General features: G+C 48.7%; 4 protein-coding genes across 4 annotated transcripts; 2 read left to right on the forward strand and 2 right to left on the reverse strand.

Moving 5' to 3' along the window:
- Nucleotides 1-7,169: 7,169 nt before the first annotated feature.
- BDR25DRAFT_319620 (uncharacterized protein) lies at nt 7,170-8,630 on the reverse strand (the record flags this gene model as incomplete). The annotated part of the gene is made up of 5 exons (XM_033691842.1): nt 7,170-7,193; nt 7,388-7,673; nt 7,742-8,079; nt 8,128-8,409; nt 8,451-8,630. The coding sequence occupies 5 exons, from the start codon at nt 8,628-8,630 to the stop codon at nt 7,170-7,172; spliced, it is 1,110 nt and encodes a 369-aa protein (XP_033540732.1).
- A 760-nt stretch (nt 8,631-9,390) lies between these two features.
- Nucleotides 9,391-10,650, forward strand: BDR25DRAFT_105115 (uncharacterized protein). The gene is made up of 3 exons (XM_033683489.1): nt 9,391-9,714; nt 9,762-9,858; nt 9,916-10,650. Exons 1-3 carry the CDS (start codon nt 9,673-9,675, stop codon nt 10,530-10,532), a joined length of 756 nt encoding a protein of 251 aa, XP_033540733.1. The 5' UTR covers nt 9,391-9,672; the 3' UTR covers nt 10,533-10,650.
- A 746-nt stretch (nt 10,651-11,396) lies between these two features.
- Nucleotides 11,397-12,217, reverse strand: BDR25DRAFT_244359 (uncharacterized protein; the record flags this gene model as incomplete). Its single annotated transcript, XM_033685840.1, has 2 exons — nt 11,397-11,750; nt 11,801-12,217. The coding sequence occupies 2 exons, from the start codon at nt 12,215-12,217 to the stop codon at nt 11,397-11,399; spliced, it is 771 nt and encodes a 256-aa protein (XP_033540734.1).
- A 1,014-nt stretch (nt 12,218-13,231) lies between these two features.
- Nucleotides 13,232-21,451, forward strand: BDR25DRAFT_105067 (reducing type I polyketide synthase). The gene is made up of 5 exons (XM_033683488.1): nt 13,232-14,464; nt 14,512-15,338; nt 15,386-20,064; nt 20,116-20,439; nt 20,491-21,451. Exons 1-5 carry the CDS (start codon nt 13,392-13,394, stop codon nt 21,337-21,339), a joined length of 7,752 nt encoding a protein of 2,583 aa, XP_033540735.1. The 5' UTR covers nt 13,232-13,391; the 3' UTR covers nt 21,340-21,451.
- The last annotated feature ends 26 nt before the right edge of the window (nt 21,452-21,477 follow it).

A 21,477-nucleotide genomic window follows, 5' to 3' on the forward strand; every position in this document is an offset into this window, starting at 1 on the left:
AAAAAGGCTGAAAGCAGTAATTCTTAGCTGCCAAGCCCTAACTAAAGAAAACCAAAGTCCACAGAAAGGAGCGGAGCAAGCTCCGCTAATAACGTGTTTTATATGCGAGCGCTGCACCTAAGCGAGCACCGCAGCATCCCTACTAAAACGCCTTCGCAGCAACACTGCACAACAGTAACTAAGCTTATCTAGTTTAAGATATTAAAGCTTATAGTTTATTTCTCTACAAATACGTAAAATATTTTAACGCTAACAAATAACAGAAACCTTTACATTACCCTCTACAGCAGAGTCTTTAACCTTACTCTCTAGAGGTTGAATTATCTTTTCTAAAAGAGATGCGCTTAACTAGAAAAGAACTAGGAAAAGGCAATGCCTTAGATTCTCTGCAATTGTTAGTAGGTCTTGCGCAATAAGAGGACAGCTGTGTAAGAGCTAATCTGGTTTCCTTAGAACGCATTAACATAATTTAAGGGAAACTAGAAAAGATCTATCTAAATTTACCTCAAAGTAATGAGATCAAAAGCGGTGAAGGTAACTTTATTTAATACAAAGCTTAGATTTATATGTTATCGCCTAAAGGCTGCACTGCAGAAGGAAAAGCAGCACTGTGACCTTCACTAATATCTCTAGCGAGTCGCTTCAACACCACCCCAATAAAGCCACCCCAGAACCCCTCACTCCCCGCGTCCCTCCCATACTTAACTACATTGCGCCAAAGCCTTAGTGCCCGAAAGATGCCACTCACACTCCTTGTCTCGCAGAGGCCCAAGTTGCCAACCTCTGGTCCTAAGATATGCACCGTATCCCTTTCTTCCAACGCCATGTATGCAAAGTAAACGTGCGTCTCATGTCCAGCGATGGTAAAGCAGGGTTCTACTAGTCAGCCCTTTTATACCAGTCCCGCGTGCCGCGCAAGCTGCATCTTCTTCCCCAGGCTGGCTGCAATCCATATGCCGAGTTGATATTCAGCTTCTGTGTAATCGCCGCAGGCGGGATTGACCTCTACACAGGAGAAGAGGGCGGTGGTCTTTGTGAAGGCATCGGCTATGTGGCTTACGATGGGATTGTTTGCGGCTCTTAGACGGTTGTATAGGTCTTCGAAGCTGGGGGATGGCATGTGGGAGAAGGAGAGTGTGAAGTCGGCTTTGCGATCGAGAAGGCGGGGTTTGCCAGAGGCATTGGGCACGGAGGAGAGGAATTCGGTAGCAATGGCTTTGGGACTGTCTGCTCGGAGATCAGCATAGGGTACCACCAACGAGGCGGAGGGTTACCCACACGCTCTGAAGCCAGAACTTCTCCTCCCCTTCAAGCCTCATTACAAGTTTCACGAGCGGCTGGATCACGTCTATACACAACGCATTCTCATCGCGACCCTTCGACTAGCACACTCGCGCGTTTAGCCAGATTTTCTTCACCTTCTGTAGCACATACGCTAGTGGGTCACGCTCCTCGTCATCAACGCCTGGGTGTGAGAGGTTATGCGCTGTGCTCTCACCCCAGACATGACGCTCAATTCTTTGATATCCAAAGTCCTGGTCTTCCTCGATTTGCTCCCGCAGCCAGCCGGGTATCCAGCCTCTGTCCAGCCCGTCACCCCAGTCGCTCCATGACATCACCCACTCTACGCGGTGGCGGTGCCTTCAGCCCTAAGCTTGGTCCCGTTATGGTCGGGGGGATGCGGAAGCCAGTACGGCGATGCTACCCCGCGACGGTACGACGGGCTGTCCGCTCGGCGAGGGCTACTAGCGCCGGCTTGGCTGCCTGGCGGACCGAAGGTATTCCGCTCATTGAGCCCTAGAGCGCTCGCATTTGAGGCCACTCTGGCTGCCAATACCCTGGGGGTAAGCAGCACTTTGGTGTCGCTATCGAGTCTCGGACGCTTGGGGCTGTTGGTGCGTGTTGACATAGATGGTACGAGTATGGGGCACGGGGATTGCGCGCTTCCGCTTCAGCGATGGACATATCTCAGGCGTTGACAGCGAGGAGAGAGCGTCCGTGTGGGTCGAACCTATTTCGGAGAGCTGCTAGATCCAACCTTCCACTCATGATGCCTTTGCAACAGCAGTTGACGGCGACAGTGGAGGCGCCACAGCCATGATGGTCGGGTTGTTTGGCGGTTGCCGACCGGCCAGGTCTGATTCAAGGCACTCAACGCGGCTAGAGTGTGCTGACTTGTGTTGTCATGGAAACAGATAAGCAGAGGCCGCAAGAAATATTGTTCTTCCAATTACAAAGAGGCAATAATCAAGCAATTCATATAGGGCTGCGCAATGCACCTAAACACTAATCTGTAGCCTAACTCTAGATGGAATATTTGGTAGAGCCCCTGTCCACACCGTCACTGGAAGTTTCCTCCCGGTAGCATTTGTAGGTGCCCAGATGTCCATGTAGAGACAGTCTTCCTTGGAGTCACATGAAATATCTGCAGAAGCGATGGAACCGCAGTTCACGGCTGTTTCCAAGCCTTATTCCAAAACAGGCTCTTCTCAGTCACCAAATCATCTTCCTTAACCGAGAGAGTCTCACTAAACACGATCTGCGTCCCCACCGTATAATTCCTCTCATCAAACATAGACCAATAAATCTTATTGTCTTTCCCCATGGCATTTGGAACTCCAGAAAGAACAAATGAATTCAAGTATTTCTGCATTATCCTCGCCACCGTAGTATTAACTTCTTCGCTACCTATACCTACGCCTGCACCACGGCTAGAAGTCCACCCGCTGTGAAATTCGTACTCGTGTTACTAGATGAAGAAGACAAAGAAGCGAGAGTTTACGTTGAATACCAATAGTAGCTTTGATCGGTGCCATGCGTGGCTGTTCCAAGCGCTACGTCTGCGTTCCACGTTTTGTTCATGGCGTGAGTTGCGGCGAGATTGTGGGCGGTGAGATCGAAGGATTGTTTCATGTCGGCGAAACGGAGGCCCGGGGAAGAGTAATCGGATTCTGGGTCTAGGTCGAGAGCCTGTACATGAGGCCGTAGTTAGAAAAATGTGCTAATGAAAGCTAGCTGGTGGCATAGAACAGACCTTGTGCACGAGATCATCAGTGATTGCGGGGAAGAAGATCCGAAGGTATTTAAGATATCCTTCGTGGTGTTGACTCCAGACCAAGCTTGCGAGTTGGCCTCATGGATCTCATAACTAATTACTAGATGACCCGAGAAATTGAGCCGCTTGTTGTAAAAGTGCGCTTCTTATGTATCCGCAACAAAATCCCCGTCCGCTCTGGGTTGAAATTGGTACGTGTACGTATCCACAATATCAGTTGCAGCTGTGTTGAGAGTCGTAAAGGCGACACTGCGCATAAGGTCCAATTGACCTCCATCGTATCCAACCGAGGATGATACGTTTAACTAGAAACCTTCGGCATGATGGTGACCAGCCCCAGGAACAGAACCCTGTGATATAATGTATGCTCAGTTGAAAAGCTGCTCGGCGTGACCCGCAAACCGAGGCATTTGGAATAAAGTCTGTGTGACGCGCCCGCCGAGAACCCTACAGCGGTGATCTTCTCGGGACCTCCATCAGATGCCCCGATATATGTCCTAGTCCATTGAAACGCATGCTGTACATCCCACAATGCGGTATTAGACGTCCCGCCTTCATTCAAGAATGTAAGCCCAAGTCGGTAATTGTAGGAGACAAAAATGAAGTCTTTGGCGAGATTAAAGAGACCCTCGGGAGTGTTTTGCGACTTGGAGCCCCCCGTGAAACCACCACCATATGTCCACTAGCTCACCCTAGTTCACTTCTACGTCCTCACTGATGGAGGGTATAGTTAGGCATGCCACATGATATGGTTTTGAACGAAGTTGCTGATACCCTCGAAGGCACCCCAATGGCGGTGGAATCACGCGAAGCCAGTTTCTCCTAAGTTCGCAAGCTGAACGATCCAACTTCATCCTTTCTTCCTGCGATGTGGTCTTTCACAGTCGTTAGTGCTGCAGCACTTCCCAATGAGGCACAGCTCATCCATGAATCACAATTGACAATAATCGTTGAGGACAGCTTGGCGTCATTAGCTGATCCGGCATCAATACCTCGTGCCATAGTGCTGGAGCTATCGCATTCAGTTCTAGAGGCGCACTTTCCTTTCTTGCGCTATCCTCCGCATTCGTCTCTACTGCAACTATATCAGCGGCAGTATTCCCCTCCCCCAATTGCCAGTGGTTAATCTCGTCTATAATACTCACGCAAGGTGAAGAAATAGCATAGTGGGTTGGATGATTGTTTGCGAACTGGTGACTGTATCTCATCAAGGAAAGGTTCAAAGTTGCCCAAGACTTGTCGACGGTTGATTCATGTCAGGCTCGAGGCGAAATAACGGAACGGATATAGAATGTAGCGTGTAGCGTGTAGATTGCGATATGTGTATATAGTAGCCGGAAGAACTATAACATGATATTAGCTAGCAACAGTGCGAAGGGTCGGACTCCAGAGGGGAAAGTCGAGAAATAAAAGTTGTCCTAGAATGAAGAGATAGTCAACTTACCTCTTGCTCAACATTCACCTCGAACCAATGTCTTAATACCACAAGATATCTTAAGGCGTTCTCACCACCTGGGAGCAATGGAATGGCACAACATGCTCTTTAAGTTCTTTAACATAACACCAATATATAGCAAATTCAAACAAACCATTGTTTCCAAGGTCAGATTAATCTGCTGGCAGAGTCAACCTACATAACATTCCTTGAGCAGCTTCCTATGGAGCAGGCGAGTTAGGTGGTGAGCATGGTGTTTAATAGAACGTAGTACTGCTCCTACTGTTACTGATAGTAACAATCTCTTGGCAGTTAGAACGAAAGTGAATTGCCTTCCGTTACTGTACGGTTAATGAGGCTATAGTTACTGCAGTAACTGCCTATACTATCCATCATTAGTACAGAACAGTGAAGTAACTCCTTGCACTCAAAGCTCGCAGCCAGTTCAACACCTCGCAAGCTCTCGTCGTCTTGAGAAGTCAAAGGCTGCCTCTAGGAGCTCTTATAATTAAGGCCTCATCCTCTAGTTTTTCTATTCTCACAAGTTTCAGGACAATATCTAGACTTGCGACCTCCAGCTGAAACCTAGGGGCCTTAGATATCGTGTGAAGAGCATATTAGCAAGATTGTGTCAAAATTAAGCCCTCTAGAGCCTTCAGTAACACCAGTTGCTGCAGTAACTGCACCAAACAGTAACTTTACTATTAATTAACTTGGCAGTAACTGTTACTGCCCGTAAGGCTGTTTTAATTCACTCTTTCCGTAAGAACGAAACCCTATTGCCGCCAGTAACGCCTCAAAAACACTACTAACAGTAACAGTTACGTTCTATTAAACACCATGGTGGTGAGAACCAAACTAGGTGAATTGAGCGGTAGTGCAAGGTCTGAGGAGCGAGAGGAAGCTCCGAGGCGAATAAATAGCAGAAAAAGAGGAGCTAATCCCAATAAGGTGGGATAAGAGGCTTGAATTATCTCGCTTGGACTTGCTTGACAAGCTTGATCCATTATATGCCAAAATCGAAGCCTTTCTTGTCACTGCCCTAGGCAACTTTTCCCCCACTAAAATTGTCTGGGAGTTTAAAATATTAACAGGATCCGCTATATATTAGACAAAAACGTAATAGGAATGCCCTGGGTAAGTTGAAGATTGTAGTTTGTATAGAGGAGCGTGTATAACTACTAAGTTTTTTAAGAGTAACAACGCTTTAGTTTACAATGTATTGCCTATAGCATCTCTAGCCTTCCTAGTTAGTTTAACTAAGTACTTAACAGCTAATTAGTTGGTAGCTTTTCTACTTAGGGGGAAGCTTGCTCTTTATAGCCACTAGAATACAGTAAGCTTCTCCTACTTATTCTTATTACTACAACAGATTACAACGGGCTAACTTCTATTTATTACTATTGGTAGGCTCCTTAGGCTTCCTTAACAGGTCCTGCTCCCTTGCCTGCGTAGAATAGGTTAGTTGTCTACTCTCTAGGTTAATCTAATCTGGTTTAGAGGACTAGGACTACTCTTGCCCTCTGTTTTAGGCGTAGTATTATCCTGTTACTCTACTAAAATATGCTCAAAGTAGTATCTTTATATGAATTTAAGGCTTCAACTTACTAAAATGTTCCTAGGAAAAATTATTCTTATGTTAGTGTACGGGTGCTCGGATCCATAAGATTAGCGGTACGGCTAAATGCACTAAGCGATAGCTAGAAGGTATGCACAAGTTGAATCAGCGAGAATTCAGCCTGCATAGTCGATATTTATGAGCAAGATGGAGTGTCCCCAAGACAGATGCTGGGTCCCACCCAGATCTTTGATCTGGCCCGCATACCGGCCCTCATAGGCCAACCCATCACAATTAGGGATTCTGTTGAAATCTTGTTATGCTATACAATTTCAGTAATGGAAAAAAGATCCAACGAACCGCTAAGAAAGGCCCTGATTTTTCCATAAACTAGATTCGCCACTCTTGCCTGAGTATCGCGATCACTGCACACATATCAACCTCTGTGACGGGGCAGCCAATTTTCTCCGCTCATAAGATACACTAGATTTTCGCTTAAAGCAGGCTTTCCCCACTGACTAAAATCAGGTCGTGCCAATCCAGCCACCAACTACCAATCCGCTGCTAACGATCTAGAGGATGAGCCTAACTATGTTAAAACACCCCAAGAGAGGAACGTGCTAGGAACCACCCAAACCTTCCTCCCTTCTTCGCCATGACCTTTGAGCACGGCGTAATGACCGGATGCCACTCAAACAAACTCCTCATTGGCTATTGTAAATGCGCCAAGATATAGTATATCCAGCTCTCACACCCTCAAAAGACCGGTGACGGGTGTCACTCTTCAAAGAAGCCGACCAAGGTTCCGTGGAACACCACTTGCATTAGGGAAGCGAATTCTGCGAGATTGAGGACTACCTCCGGCTTTTCGTATTTTCAATGCGGTATCGGAATGATTCTGCACTAGAGGGCCCGCTTTGGGAAGTTGCTTGTTTCTATTTCTGGATTGGTGGGTTAGACGAGGAGTGCGTAAGCCGAGATCATTTAGTCTCGAGACCAGTCACCGCGTCGAAATATATTAAAGATAACAAGGATTATAACTAGCAGAAACAGGGGGGGGGAGAAATCCTGTTGGCCTTCTGAGGGAGTTATAATGTCTGCCAATGAGTTCGACGTGAATTCTAGTGGTCATGCGGAGGGAGACACTGCCGTGGAATAGTCACCGGTGGTCGCAATAAGAGAAGGGACCCTAGGTTTCTTCCTAGGACTCTAGAGATGCTAACATCCTTCCAATTACAATCAAGATTCCCATTTCTCTCATTTCCCTAAAAGCCCAGCCGTCCCGCCCGTGACTCCAATTCCTATTTCCTTTCCCAGCCCTTGCGCAAAGCTACCTTACCTCATAATCCCTCCTCACCTCAATAGCATTCATAGGATACGTCTGGACACTAAACCCATCAGGGCTCTTCACTGCATCCGCAGTCGTAATTGCTGCCTGGCTATCGGTATCCGTGCTCTGATCCGCCGAATGATACTTCTTACTCTTCTGCGAACTTCGCTGGAAGAAATTCTTCGACCCACCAGATCGAGAAGGCCGCGATGCTTCGGCGGCTGTAGCGAGAGAGTGGCCAGTTGCCCAACGTAAGAGAGGGCGAAATGTTGGGAGACAGACGGACGTAATAGCACTGTGAGGTGTCAGCGGAGGAATGGGGGAGTGGAGAGAGGTGACTTCTTTGCGGGAAATGGAGCTTACCAGAAAACTTCTACCGCAGTCCACTTCATTAGGGTTACCGAATCCCACGTTGGATCCGCGAGCGAGAAATTGTTAAAGATATTTGCTAATCGGACTGCGGAGATAATACTCGTGAAGCCGCCGAAGAACAGCGTAAATGTAATCAACAATTTCTGCTTCAGCGAGACCTGTAGGTTCCACACATACGGAGCTGGAACCAGGGTGATTATGAAATCACACAACATGTTAGGGAAAGTAATGCCGACGTAGAATTTGTACGTATCGATGCATCTCTTGTCAGTGATTGTGATGTCCCAGAAGGCGTTTACGGGAACACAAGAGAAGATACTAGTGAAGAGCTACGGCAGTAAGCATGTATTCTGCAACGATGGGAGAGGTGGGGTTACAATAGCGATAAACCAGCTCAATGTAAAACAGAGAAGACCGACGAGAATGTAGCGCATTGATGTCTTTCCAAATATCCTCCACAAAAAAGCAATAATGGAAAGCTTTGCTGTCGAAATAGCGGTTGTGTAAAGTAACTCTAACACAAAAATCGAGGTCATAAAGTCCTTGATAACGGTTGGGTGAATTATCATGGCGGCTCCAATATGTCGACCAAAGCCCATTCCTCGCCATGTCCCAACAACGGAGTAAATCGCAACACCGCATGCCTTCTTTACTGTTAGCTGCCTAACATTATATTGATCTAGCACTTAGGAAAACCTACTCCTGTGATACCAGCGAAATAATCATCATACCAAAGCGGCCTCTTTGAGATCCAGCCGGCAATAAACCTCAGACAAACGCATGTAGTGGCAATAGCAAACGTCACCGTCGCCGGGATAAAGACATCATTAAACCGATTCGCAGTGAAATAATCCGGTGGTAGCTGAGCGTTAGGGTCCATGGTGAGGTTGAAATACAGTGTGGGTGCGCAAGAAGGAAGGGAAATAGTGGCTTGACGCGTGAAGCACAATTGTGATACCAAAAGCTAATTGAGCTTGAAGCGAGTTCTGCAATGCGGCGAAGGCACCAATCTCCACTTTAAGGTAAAAGGGCGTTGCGCCCGAATGACGGCATCACTTACCCTCGCTGTGAGACGTAGAGAGTTCAGAAAAGTCCGTTGAGTGAACTGTTGGGTCTTCCTGAGATGCGACGTTGATGTGATACTGTCGGGATACCAACGCACCGGGTGCGTCTCGTATCCACTTTTGCCGCCTGGATTTAGATCCCCGACAGACCTCGCCAAGGATTTCTACGAGAGCATGTGGCCACCCCATTAAGGGCCTGCACAATGGTTCCAAAGATGAAAAGAGGAAAGCTGGATTTTCGTTTGGACGCCAAGTGCGCAAGATAGGTCCGATGTAGAGACTGAGCTGCCCCATTGAGATGGAAATGCCCTACGCACGTCAACGGACTTTCAAGAAATCCTACGGAGGGTTCCGGTGTGGACGAGGGTGATATGTTTCTACAACAAGTATAGATGACTAGAGGCCATCCTCCAGCGAAGTCCGATTTATTAGCCAACATGCTTGAGGGTAAGCACCAGTGATTAGATGCCGTAGCTTAATCTGTCGAGAACTGGAATTTCGGTAGAGAGAGAGTCGACTAATCCCAGCCCCAGCGTGATAGATTACTCTGCAGGACGAGCCCCGAACCCAAGACTCAGCAAAGTGCATCGTTATTGCAGACTCGATATTGCGAGGGGGCTGTGTGGGGTGTTCCCCGGACAGGGTAGGGAACAATCGTGAGACCGGAGTTGACGATGGTTCTGGACTGGAGCGAAATGAGAGTACCACCGGTTTTATTGTTATCCATCTGGTTTGACATGTGAAGTTCCCATTTATTTGTTTAGAGGAGAGCAGACTTTTCGCGCGAACTGAGTGCACCGTCACTCGCTTTCATTATCATTTCCGTCTCCCACCACAAGGTCACCTGGAATCTTGACAATGCACTTCCTCTGCCTCCATGGTATCGGAACCAACAGTGATGTCCGCGCACCCTTACCCCGTAAATGTCCCGCCTAACACCTCTCCAGATCTTCCAAGCTCAGACAGCAGCGATACGGTTCGAACTTGGCGATGAACACACTTACGATTTTGTGGATGGCCCGATCGCCTGCGAACCAGCCAATGGTGTGTAATTCACCCCTCAGTGTTTCTTTATCGTGTTGGTAATTATTTGTGGTGTAGGAATTGAGAGAATGATGGCATCGAAAGCTGGCACTGTAGACATACCTCAATGCTATTCATATTTTGACTGGTATTCACCAGAGAGTATCCTCAGCGCAATAGACTGGCTCTCATCGTATATCGAAACCAACGGACCGTACGATGGCGTTATCGCATTTTCTCAGGGAACATGTCTCGTCTCGACACTCATGTTGCAACATTCCCGCCTGGACCTCGACGGCGAAGAACCACTATTCAAGTGCGTAATACTCTTTAGTGGAATACTACCCCTGAATATTGAGGCTCTCGAGCTTGGTCGGCGTGTGCAGTTTGGAAGAGTGGATCCATCAGAGGCGCAATATAGCGACAGCGACAACGAGAGCGAGATTAGCGTCGATGAGAGCGATGGAGAATTGGTTGAGCCCTTTCAGATCCCCTCTGCGCATATCTGGGGGACTAATGATGACTACCCGCTGCCTCAAGGTGCGAGGGTGAGTGAACTGTTTGCTGCCCGAATGAGGTCTTCTGTGACGCACCAGGAAGGGCATTCGATACCCGGGGCGCGAATGGGCGGAAATGTGTCGAAGATTGTAAGGCAAATCCGGAAGACAATTGAGAGGGCAGAGATGGCGCATTGAGATTTATTTAAAGAGTACCTAGGTAGCGATCGGGAGTACAAATAAGGCCCCGCAGACTATCGTAGATGATACCAAGAACTGGAGGCTAGATTTAAGACTTTATCATTTGTATATTAATGTTGGTCACTGTACTACTATGAAAGGTTCTCCAGATGGTAGCAAGAACATGGTCGAGTGACGTTCGCGACGAAGCTGCTGTGAAACGTTATCCCGCTCGAAAAGATCCTGTCGGTACATGACTGCGCCGCCCAAGGAAGGTAAAATCCTTGAATCCTTCGTCCACCTCAAAGGTACAAAAACCACCGGCTGCCTTCCGGATGCTTCGAGGTGCGCCGAAATCTTTTGTGCAGGATGCAGTCGGCAAAAGTGGGTCTTTAGCAAGGATCTTCGGCCACTAAACGTGCGGCCCGAGAGCCAGATCCCCATCAAAACCCAGAGGAGGGGCCGGATTCACGGTGGCCTGTTGTCAGGCCAGTCCAGGATGTCATTGGTGTGATGGTCTCGTGTTCTCGATAACGACAATTGGGGGCTGAAAACGTCCAGCCTCTAGCTTTCTGCTCCTGGAGGAGCGCATCTGTCGGCAAATATCTGTTATCTTCCTTCTTGTACTCTCACGCCGTTATTGCGATTTTCATTTCCTGTCAAACCTCAAGGGTGGATTTCGTAACGTCGACCGAACTTAAGAAACGGAAAACGTGGATAATACCAATACGAGCGGACTACAAACTGCATCAATAGTTGCCCCGTGTAACATATTTATTTCGATCCACGGTTTGAACGATCGCATTGAAATCCGAAATGCGAATAACGATACATTCGCGCATAAAACGCTGACGAACTTAACCTAACCCTGTTGTCATCCGACTAGGAAGCTCGAGTGACAAACTTTTCCACCAGCTCGACGGCGACATTGGCCACCTCTTCCGTGACCTCAACACCAATGCCATGCGGACCGTCAATACTAGCCGTAAGCGTAATACCACTCTTCTCAATATATATCTCCCTAAGTTCTGGCAGAACAATAGCGTCCCGAAGGAGATGCACGTATGCCAAGGAATCGTTGTAGTAGGGATCCTGGAATGGTGCATAAGAGATTGGAGTTGCCAGGGCGGTCATCGAAACGGGGCTAAGCTTTGACATCCATTCCGCGGCCTCCTCGGCCGAGATATCTGGCCACAACCACGTTCGGTCAGAGAAGGTGAGTGTTCCAGGCTTGCTCTATGCCAATGTTAGCGAGTGGTTAGCTCGACGCCCATGGAAAAACTTACCCCAGTAGCAACCCATCCAGGCAGGGTCGTAATGTTCAATGTTGCCAGCGCCGATTGGCCGGGTTCGGAAGTGAAAGATGCCGCGTAAATCAAGCCAATAACTCCACCTTGTTCTCCTTTCTCGGACCGCTCCTTTTTGCTCAAGCCTTGGACAGCTGCGGCTCCGTAGGTGCCACCGTACGAATGCATCAGAAGGACGATGTCCTTGCCTTCCGCGAGGAGAGGGGTAAGCACCTGATTCCGAACGAAGCTGACATCAGCATCGACAGTGACGGTTGTTGCGTCCTCTGCAGTGATGCTGGGAGGATTCTGGCAGATGGCTGGATAGCCCTTGGCTTCGAGGCTCGATAACAGGGACGAGTAGAACTCCACGCCATGTGCTGCCCCCGGTACTACAACGATAGTGGGAATCGCCATTGTTAGAATGAAGCGAGAGAGTATGAGGAGGAGCTGAAAAGCTGAGGATGACCGTGAGAAGGAAACCATTAGCGCGTGAGGATAATATGTAAACCACGTGGAAAAGTGAAACAATTCATTAAACAGACGTTACAACCCAGGGAGTTTGGCATATTTAAAACCAACAAACCGTTATTGCGCTGATATTCGGTGCTGAAGAACCCTGTTTCGGTGGTTCGTTTGCGAATATTTGGGCTTGCTGCATGGCTCCGAGTTGGTACACTAAAGATGCAGCCTTGCGGCTCGAATCACGGACTGCAACCACCCCATGGATGTGATGGGTTCTCACACACGGTCACTAGAGCCAAGGTAGTGGATGCTGTCGGAGTGTTACCTTAGATTTGAACGTTCCGGGATGCCTGAAAATACCTACACCCTTCATGAAACCCTATTTTGGAAACCAGAGGTACTCCTCTTAGCATTAGTTCCTTCGAAGGTAAATTTCCGACTCCACATTAGGAAACACCAAGGCTAAATAATGGGACGGTGTTGGATATTGATTACAATCCCCGCGCCTCTCGTATTAATGATTCCCGAACCCCAGAATCTGGAAAAGTCCTGAACTGGAGCGCGCGTATCTGCGGATGTTATTGAGGGACGTCACCGGCCGTACCCGCCATTGAGAATTGTGCTTCGCCCGATGCTAGTTCTATCTATCGTCGGACATTGGCGCTGGACTAGACACCGCAAACATTACGAATTGCTCACACTTTTAGCGGTGGAAAGTTCATATTGGTCCTCGGTTCGCCGGCGCTCATTCTTAAATTGGGAAATAGAAGAGGCTGTGTTCCACCAAGCCTTTCGAGATGGATGAGCAATCATGCCATCTCCTTCCCATGACCCCCACCAAGCTACGGCGACTGGGGATGGATATTACGGCACGGAGCGGGGATCTATCGGCTGAATGCCGAGACCAAGATATCCTGGATTGACTGGATTGAGTGGAGCAGGCTGAGTCGCGATGCATCAGCCCCAGATCAAAGTAATCTTTCTTGACTCAAGTCCAGAGCTATAGGTATGGGATAGATCCGTTCCAGACATCGTCTCGTTGAGGATGTCTTTGGTTGCCGCATTCATCCATCCTTACCTCTCTTTTCTCGGCCACAAGACTGCTTTTTAATCCCTATTATCGAAAATGCCTAGCAGCGAAATCCTCCCCTCTCCATCCTACCAAGCAGATAGAGATGTTGTCGAACCGATTGCCATCGTTGGCTTTTCCGTCAAGTTCCCGGGGGAAGCCAAAACGTCTGAAGACTTTTGGCAGATGATATCTGAGAAAAATTGCGCCTCAAAACTCTTCCCTAAGGATCGTATGAATGTGGACGCATTTTACCATCCTGATGGCACAAGACCGGACTCAGTACCCGTCCGGCATGCACATTTCTTAGAAGAAGATCTTGGCGCTTTCGACGCACCGTTCTTTTCTCTCACGCCGTCAGAGGCAATGTCCATGGACCCGCAGCACCGCGGGCTTCTCGAAACAGCATACAGGGCTCTCGAGAATGCAGGAATACCATTAGAAAAAATCGATGGAACCAAAGCGGGAGTCTTTACCGGAACATTCACCGACGACTATCGCATCGCGACATTTAAAGACGCCGCTGCTATGCCCAAACATGCCGCAATCGGAGTAGGCCAAAACTTCTCCGCAAATCGCCTGAGTTGGGCTTTCAATCTCAAAGGTCCAAGTTTGCAAATTGACACTGCATGTTCAAGCAGCTTGATAGCACTAGATTTAGCTTGTCAGAGCCTCCGAAATAGGGATAGTTCCATAGCACTAGTCGGGGGAGCTAGCGTCATTTCTAGCATCGAGACGACAATGTCCCTTTCAAATATGGGTTTCCTCTCACCAAACGGTCGATGTTTTAGTTTCGACGAGCGGGGAAATGGATACGCCCGGGGCGAGGGTTTCGGCGTCCTGATAATCAAGTTGCTCTCTGATGCTATTCAAGACGGCGACTCTATAAGAGCCGTAGTTCGGTCATCTGGCTCAAACCAAAATGGCCGAAATCGAAGTATCACGCAAACAAGCAAGGTGGACCAAGTGCAGCTTATGCGCGACACATACGCGAAAGCCGGTCTTGATCTCGCAACTACCAGGTTTGTCGAGGCTCATGGAACTGGAACGGCGGTTGGTGACCCGAATGAGGCGAATGCCATTGGCGAGGTGTTCGGCCAATACAGGACTCCTGAGCAACCGTTATATGTGTGAGTTCACCCCAGTAAGACTAGAATCCCAGCTGATCGTGGTTAAGGGGAGCTGTGAAATCTAATATCGGTCATCTTGAGGGTGCGAGTGGAATTGCAGGCGTCGTGAAAGCGGTGCTGGCCCTGGAAAAAGGCGTAATCCCACCAAACACGAATTTTAAGCGTCTCCACCCTCGAATAAAAGCGAAGGCCCACAATCTCGAGTTTCCAACATTGACTATTCCCTGGCCAGACGCTATACGTCGGGCATCCGTAAATTCTTTCGGATTCGGAGGATCGAATGCCCATGTTGTGATGGACGATGCCTTGAGTTATCTGCACTCTCGAGGTCTCCAAGCTCACCACTGCACGATATCACATCCCCCGGCCTCTTTGACTCATGGCGACGTTAACGGGGATGATATTGCAATTGAACGCAAAGAAGGCCCCCGTAACGCTATGTTGAATGGAATGTTGTCGGTGACTGAAGAGAAGCAGCCCCGGCTGCTTGTGTTCTCGGCTTTTAACGATGATGCGGTGAAACGCGTCGTGAAGTCGTATTCAGCATACTTTGCCAAACAATTAAACAAAAAGTCCTTGGGTGACGTATCATATGTCAACAACCTCGCTTACACTCTTTATAATCGACGGACCCGCCTCCCTTGCCGATCCGTTGCGCTCGTAGATCACGTTTGTGGACTACCCAAATTAGATGAACTGGTATCAAAGCCCAATCGATCCAGCTCCAAGCTCGGATTAGGATTCGTCTTCACGGGACAGGGCGCTCAGTATGCTGGAATGGGAAAGGAGCTCCTCCGGTATACCGCATTTCGAGATACGTTTCTGAGGTTCGGATCAGTGTTGAGCATCTTAGGCTGCGAATGGTCTCTCTTCGGTACAGCACACCACTTAGAAACATGGGATCAAACTAATTTCCTGTAGATGAGCTTCTCAAGGAAGACGATGTATCGCGCATCCATGAGCCGGAGTTTAGTCAGCCTATATGCACTGCCTTGCAAATATCCTTGGTTCAGCTCCTGCAAAGCTACGGAATCCACCCAGCGACTGTTGTAGGCCATTCGTCTGGAGAGATTGCAGCAGCATACACTGCTGGAGCCTTGTCGTTTGATTCCGCATGCAAAGTGGCCTACTTCCGAGGTAAGTTGACTGCGTCTTTATGCCACTCTGGCGAGCGCAATGGGGGAATGCTGGCAGTGGGCCTCTCAGAACCCGAGGTGGAGGCTTACTTGAAGCGACTTCATCCTAAGGCTGCAACTCGCAGGATTGTGGCAGCCTGCATCAACAGCCCAAAGAGCGTAACAGTCTCAGGAGATCTGGACCAAATAGACGGCCTGAAGGCAGCACTTGAAAAAGATGGGATCTTTAACCGGAAGCTTCGAGTTGATGTTGCTTATCATTCAAAGCACATGGAGGCTATTGCGTCCCACTATGCCGACTCACTCCAGGACCTAGCCCCAGGGAGTCCTTCGAGCACCACAATGGTGTCATCTGTCACCGGCAAGATCATTTCAGCGGATGAGTTATGCAGCAAAGAGTATTGGGTTCGAAATCTGGTGTCACCGGTGCGGTTTTCCGACGCTATAAGCGCACTCGCTGTGACCCCGAGCAGTGTTAGTTCCCGTAAGTCGTATACTCAGAAGCAGAAAGCTCCTCAAATATTCAATCTCGTGGAGATCGGACCGCACTCAACACTGCAAGGCCCTATTCGCGATACATTGGCAGGGTCCGCTCGTGGAAACCAAATCAATTATACAGCAGCTATTAAGAGAAATACACAGCCCATTGAGACCCTCCTAAGTGCGGTGGGCTCGTTGTGGTGTCAGGGGTACGAGATAGATATCAGCGCGGTGAACGAGCAGAAGAACAAACATTTTGACGTGCTCACGGATCTCCCGGAATACCCCTTCGACCACTCGCAATCGTATTTGCACAAGCCGCGGCTACAGAAAGACTTCCTAGGACGAGATTATCCAAGACTTGATCTTCTGGGCTCCCCGGTCGTCGGATTCAATCCACTAGAGCCGGCTTGGAGGAAGTTCATACGGATTAGTGAAACTCCCTGGATAGAGGACCATAAGGTGAACGGGGCCATTCTATACCCAGCAGCTGGAATGCTAGTCATGGCTATCGAAGCAGCTAAGCTTATGGCACCGCCAAATAAGGAGGCCGCTGGTTTCATGATCAAGGAAGCCTCTTTCGACAATTCGCTCGCCATACCAGCAAACGATCAAGGTGTAGAGGTCCAATTACACCTGCGTCCCCTGCTCCGTGACATTAATAAAGTTGCCGACACGTTCCAGTTCACTTTGTGCTCATACTCCGACGACCGGTGGGTACGAAACTGCCACGGCACGATCGAAATACGCTTGGCGGAGAATGACGCAATCTGCAGCAGTTCTTGGCATTGGTTTGATATTGGACCGTTTGAGGATTGCAAGCGTTTTGTAGACAAACGGAAGGTATATGAGCATTTCCAGATGTCCGGGTTCCATTATGGTCCGGCGTTTCAAGGTTTAAATCGGATCCATTACGATACGGCTAATAGGGCGCTTGCTGATGTGGAGCTGTTTCCCTGGGGTGAGCAAGAGGAAGCAAACCATGCCCAGGATCATATCATCCACCCCACTACTCTCGACGCCCTTGCCCAACTAGCTTTGGTTGGCTTGACGGACGGAGCGCGCGAAGTTCCTCCAATAAATCTTCCGACCGGGACGAAAAACCTATGGATCTCCTCGCGTGGTTTGTCACACCCAGGCTCTGCCCTAGTGAAGGCATTTGCGGACACTAAATTCAAAAGCGAGAGACAGAATGAGTTTTCCATCACGGCCGTGGACTACAATACTGGTGAAGTTCTCTTATCCTGGGCATGTCTCGAGACGACAAACATTGGACGAGCAGATACTACTGAAATGGACAGAAAGAAGCAAATGTGTTATCAATTTGACCTTAAGCCAGATATTGACTTGATGGACATGCATAGCGCTAGGAATTATTGCACTATCAATCAAGACCAGAAAGAGAAGCATCGTGATGACCTCGAAATATACATGGTCGGGGTAATTAAAAGAGTTCTACATGAGCTGTCTGATTTAGACATTAGTACACTTCAGAGACACCACCAGAAGTACCTCATGTGGATTCGTAAGAGGCTCGAAGACTTCAAGGCTACTGCCTCTGCAGACCAGCTTGAAAGGTTGGACGATGATCAAGACCACCTCGATCTACGGGATCGGATAAGACGTCTGAATGGAGAAGGGAGGTTCTACTCCGAGGTCGGCTCGCATGTTCTAGACGTTCTTCGCGGAGCGGCCGATCCACTAGCCATTCTCTTCGAAGGCGATCTCGCTCGAGACCTATATCAAGATTTAAATTTGAGAATCTCAGGATCGCTGTCTCGTCTCGTAGAACTTCTAGCCCATAAGAACCCTAATATGAAGATCGCAGAAATTGGGGCTGGAACGGGTGGCACCACTTCGGTGATACTCGACAGCTTGGTGCATGGGACAACCTCAAGGTTCAGCCAATACGATTACACGGATATATCCGCTTCATTCTTCGAATCCGCAAAAGGCATGTTTGAGACATACGCACCGAAGATTAGGTTTAAAACGTTCGATGTTGAGCAGGATCCAATAAAGCAAGGCTTCCAGTTAGGTAGCTACGACCTGCTGATCGCAGCAAATGTTCTCCATGCGACCCAAAGCCTCGAGGTGACATTGCGAAATGTCCACACTCTTCTGAAACCGGGTGGAAAGCTCGTTCTAATTGAAGTCACCAACAACCTACAGAAGGCAGGGTTTGGAATGGGTCTGCTTCCAGGATGGTGGCTTAGTACGGAAGACTTCAGAACAACAGGCCCTTGTATGCCGGAAAATCGATGGGATGATATATTGAGACAAGCAGGCTTCTCTGGACTCGATGTTGCTCTTCGGGATTCTACGGACGACGCACACTATGAGCAAAGTATATTGGTGTCAACCTCAAAAGCGAGTTATACAAGTACTGAGGGTTCTGGGAACATCATCGTTCTCGCACAAAACGGGTCAGAGAAGCAAAAATCAATGGCAACGGAGATCCAAAACGAACTTGGGAAATTCCATAATGTCGATTGCGTGATTCGATCGATTGAGGCTCTCGAAGTAGGGGAACTTCACCAAGCATTTTGTATCTCGCTTCTGGAACTTGAAGAGCCGGTATTCGCAGACATAGGTCAAGAGTCATTTTCATGCATTCAGAAGATTTTGACCGAGGCAAATGCTATCCTCTGGATATCAACGGATACCAACAAAGTAGAAGACAAGTCCAAATTCCGAATGATAGATGGTCTGCGAAGAGTAGTTGTCTCGGAAAATTGCGACACTCGTTTCGTGACGGTAGCACTTGAAGAATCGAGCATTGGAGAAAGAAGCCAGGCCCAGCGGATCGTTCAACTTTATGAAGACACGGTGTCGGCAGCTTTCGGGAACTTCGAAGAAGAATACACTGAGCGGGATGGCATCCTCTGCATTAAACGAATGATAGAGGCCAGTGAGATTAATCAACACCTCGAAAAACAAACAGCGCCTTTGCAGGTAGAAGAGCGTCTATTCCGAGATGTTCCCTCACTACGGCTTGAGTTCGAATCCCCTGGAGTTCTAGATTCACTCCTGTTCGTTGAGGACCCAACTCCAGAGAACCAGCTCGGTGAGGGTGAAGTTATGGTCGAGGTCAAGGGAGTTGGGGTTAACTTCAGAGACTGCCTCATCGCACTTGGTCGAATGAAAGACTCCATGAAAACCATCGGCTTTGAACTCTCTGGTGTAGTTACTAAGGTCGGCTTTGATACAGAGTTCAAAGTTGGTGATCGTGTGTATGGACTGTGTCCTTCGGGTTGCTTTTCAACATTCGCGATAGTACCGGGATCGCTTTTGGTGAAGATTCCTGAAGGCATATCCTTCAAAGATGCAGCCGGATTACCCACGGGACTTGTTACGGCATACTACTCCCTCATCGACGTAGCTCGGCTTCGCTCTGGCGAAACAGTCTTAATCCACTCGGCTTCTGGAGGGACGGGACAACTGGCTATACAGATTGCTCAGCACCTAGGAGCCACAATCTTTGTTACTGTCGGAACAGAAGAAAAAAAGCAGCTGATGATACAGAAATACCACATCCCAGAGGACCATGTATTTTCTAGTCGATCAATCGGATTCGCTTCCCATCTTATGCGGCTTACGAATGGCCGGGGTGTCGATGTGGTTCTAAATTCCTTGTCTGACGAGAAATTGGCTGCATCCTGGGAGTGTATGGCACCTCTCGGAAGGTTTGTCGAAATAGGGAAGAAAGATGTCTTCGCGAATTCGAAGCTCTCGATGTTGCCATTCGCTAAAAACGTATCTTTCACAGTTGTTGATATGTTCGGTTTGGCGCAGGAGCGGCCTAACAAACTGAAGGCAATATTGCAAAGAGGGGATGAGCTGGTGAGGCAGTACGCAGTTTGGACTCCTCAGCCGGTCCATGTGTACGGCGTTGGACATATTGAAGAGGCATTCCGGTATATGCAGAGCGGACAGAATATGGGGAAAATTATCATAGACATGAGACACAATGAGTTGGTCAAGGTGAGGCTCCTAGTCCCAGAGATAGTTCCCCCAAGATTAACCCAACAACAGGCTATTGTTCGCTCACCGTTGACTTGGATGTTCGATCCGAATGCATCGTATGTACTTGCTGGAGGGTTCGGAGGGATCCTCCGCAGCACAGCTCGTTGGATAGCATCTCGTGGTGGTCGGAATTTGATCATACTTTCTCGGTCAGGAGTACGACCAGGGAAATCTGCAGATCTTGTGGGGTATCTAGAGAGCCAGGGTGTTCGAATAGCCGCACCGAGGTGTGATGTGTCCAATACAGAGGAAGTAGCCGCCGCTTTGAGATCCTGTAAAGAAGATGGTATGCCTCCAATAAAAGGCTGTATCCAGGGAAGCATGGTATTGAGGGTACGTAGAACGTTGCAGGCAGATTTGGAAGAGCTTTGCTGACTCCCACAGGACGCTCTGTTCGAGAAAATGTCGCAAGAGGATTGGAGCACCACAGTCAAGCCACGTGTGCAAGGCACGTGGAATCTCCACAAATTGCTCCCCCATGGAATGGATTTCTTCGTGATGTTGTCCTCCGTCACTGGAATCGTCGGATCGGCCGGCCAAGCGAACTATGCGGCATCAAACAATTATATGGACGCGTTCGCCCGTTATCGGGTCAATCAAGGAGAGAAAGCGACATCGCTTGACCTAGGTTGGGTGGAGAGCGAAGGCATTGTTGCCGAGACTGAGGGACTTGCACGACAGTGGATCGTGGCTGGTTGTTGGATTCCCGTCTCGCAGCCGGATTTGTTCGGACTGTTGGATTACTATTGTGATCCAAATCTCAAGATCGATAGCAGCTCGGTGAATTCCGCTCAAATCCTGATTGGGTTGGGGCCGCCGGCCATGGTCCACGCAAAAGGGATCTCTGATCTCCCGGACTTCATGAACAGGCCAATGTTCAGATATCTCCATCAAATGGAGCTGGACGATAAGCCAACGGCCGGGTCTTCATCTGAGGGAGCCGAAATCGACCACGCATCTCTGTTCAGAGGTGCGAGCAACAACGATGAAGCTGCAGAGCATGTAGTCGACGCACTCGTGCGAAGGGTGGCAAAAGCCATGGCTATGCCGACGGATGATATCGACTCACGAAAACCCCTGCACGCGTACGGTGTCGACTCACTGTTGGCAATTGAGCTAAGGACATGGTTTAGAAAGTACTTTGGTGTTGATATAGCCGTCTTCGAACTCATCGGTGCGAAGGATTTCCTTGCGGTGGCAGAGAGAGTCGCCCGAATCGCGAGTGCCGCGTAGAAATGTCACGGCTCTTCTTCTTTCGGATTAGCGGATAATGTAAGCAACGTAGCCTCCGTCTCTTACTTAGATGCACCACTTCTTGTTGAGTTTGATTCTCAGGCTATAAAGCGCTGAATTTATTCTCTCTCAACTATT

Source organism: Lindgomyces ingoldianus (genome assembly GCF_010093535.1).
Source record: "Lindgomyces ingoldianus strain ATCC 200398 unplaced genomic scaffold BDR25scaffold_53, whole genome shotgun sequence".
Lineage (NCBI taxonomy): Eukaryota > Fungi > Ascomycota > Dothideomycetes > Pleosporales > Lindgomycetaceae > Lindgomyces > Lindgomyces ingoldianus.

Coding starts and splice junctions, on each gene's coding strand:
- BDR25DRAFT_105115 (XM_033683489.1), top strand. CDS start 9,673: ATGCACTTCCTCTGCCTCCATGGTATCGGAACCAACAGTGAT. Junction 9,715..9,761: donor GTATCGGAACCAACAGTGAT/GTCCGCGCACCC, acceptor ACACCTCTCCAG/ATCTTCCAAGCTCAGACAGC. Junction 9,859..9,915: donor CGCCTGCGAACCAGCCAATG/GTGTGTAATTCA, acceptor TTTGTGGTGTAG/GAATTGAGAGAATGATGGCA.
- BDR25DRAFT_105067 (XM_033683488.1), top strand. CDS start 13,392: ATGCCTAGCAGCGAAATCCTCCCCTCTCCATCCTACCAAGCAGATAGA. Junction 15,339..15,385: donor CTGCGAATGGTCTCTCTTCG/GTACAGCACACC, acceptor AATTTCCTGTAG/ATGAGCTTCTCAAGGAAGAC. Junction 20,440..20,490: donor AGGGAAGCATGGTATTGAGG/GTACGTAGAACG, acceptor TGACTCCCACAG/GACGCTCTGTTCGAGAAAAT.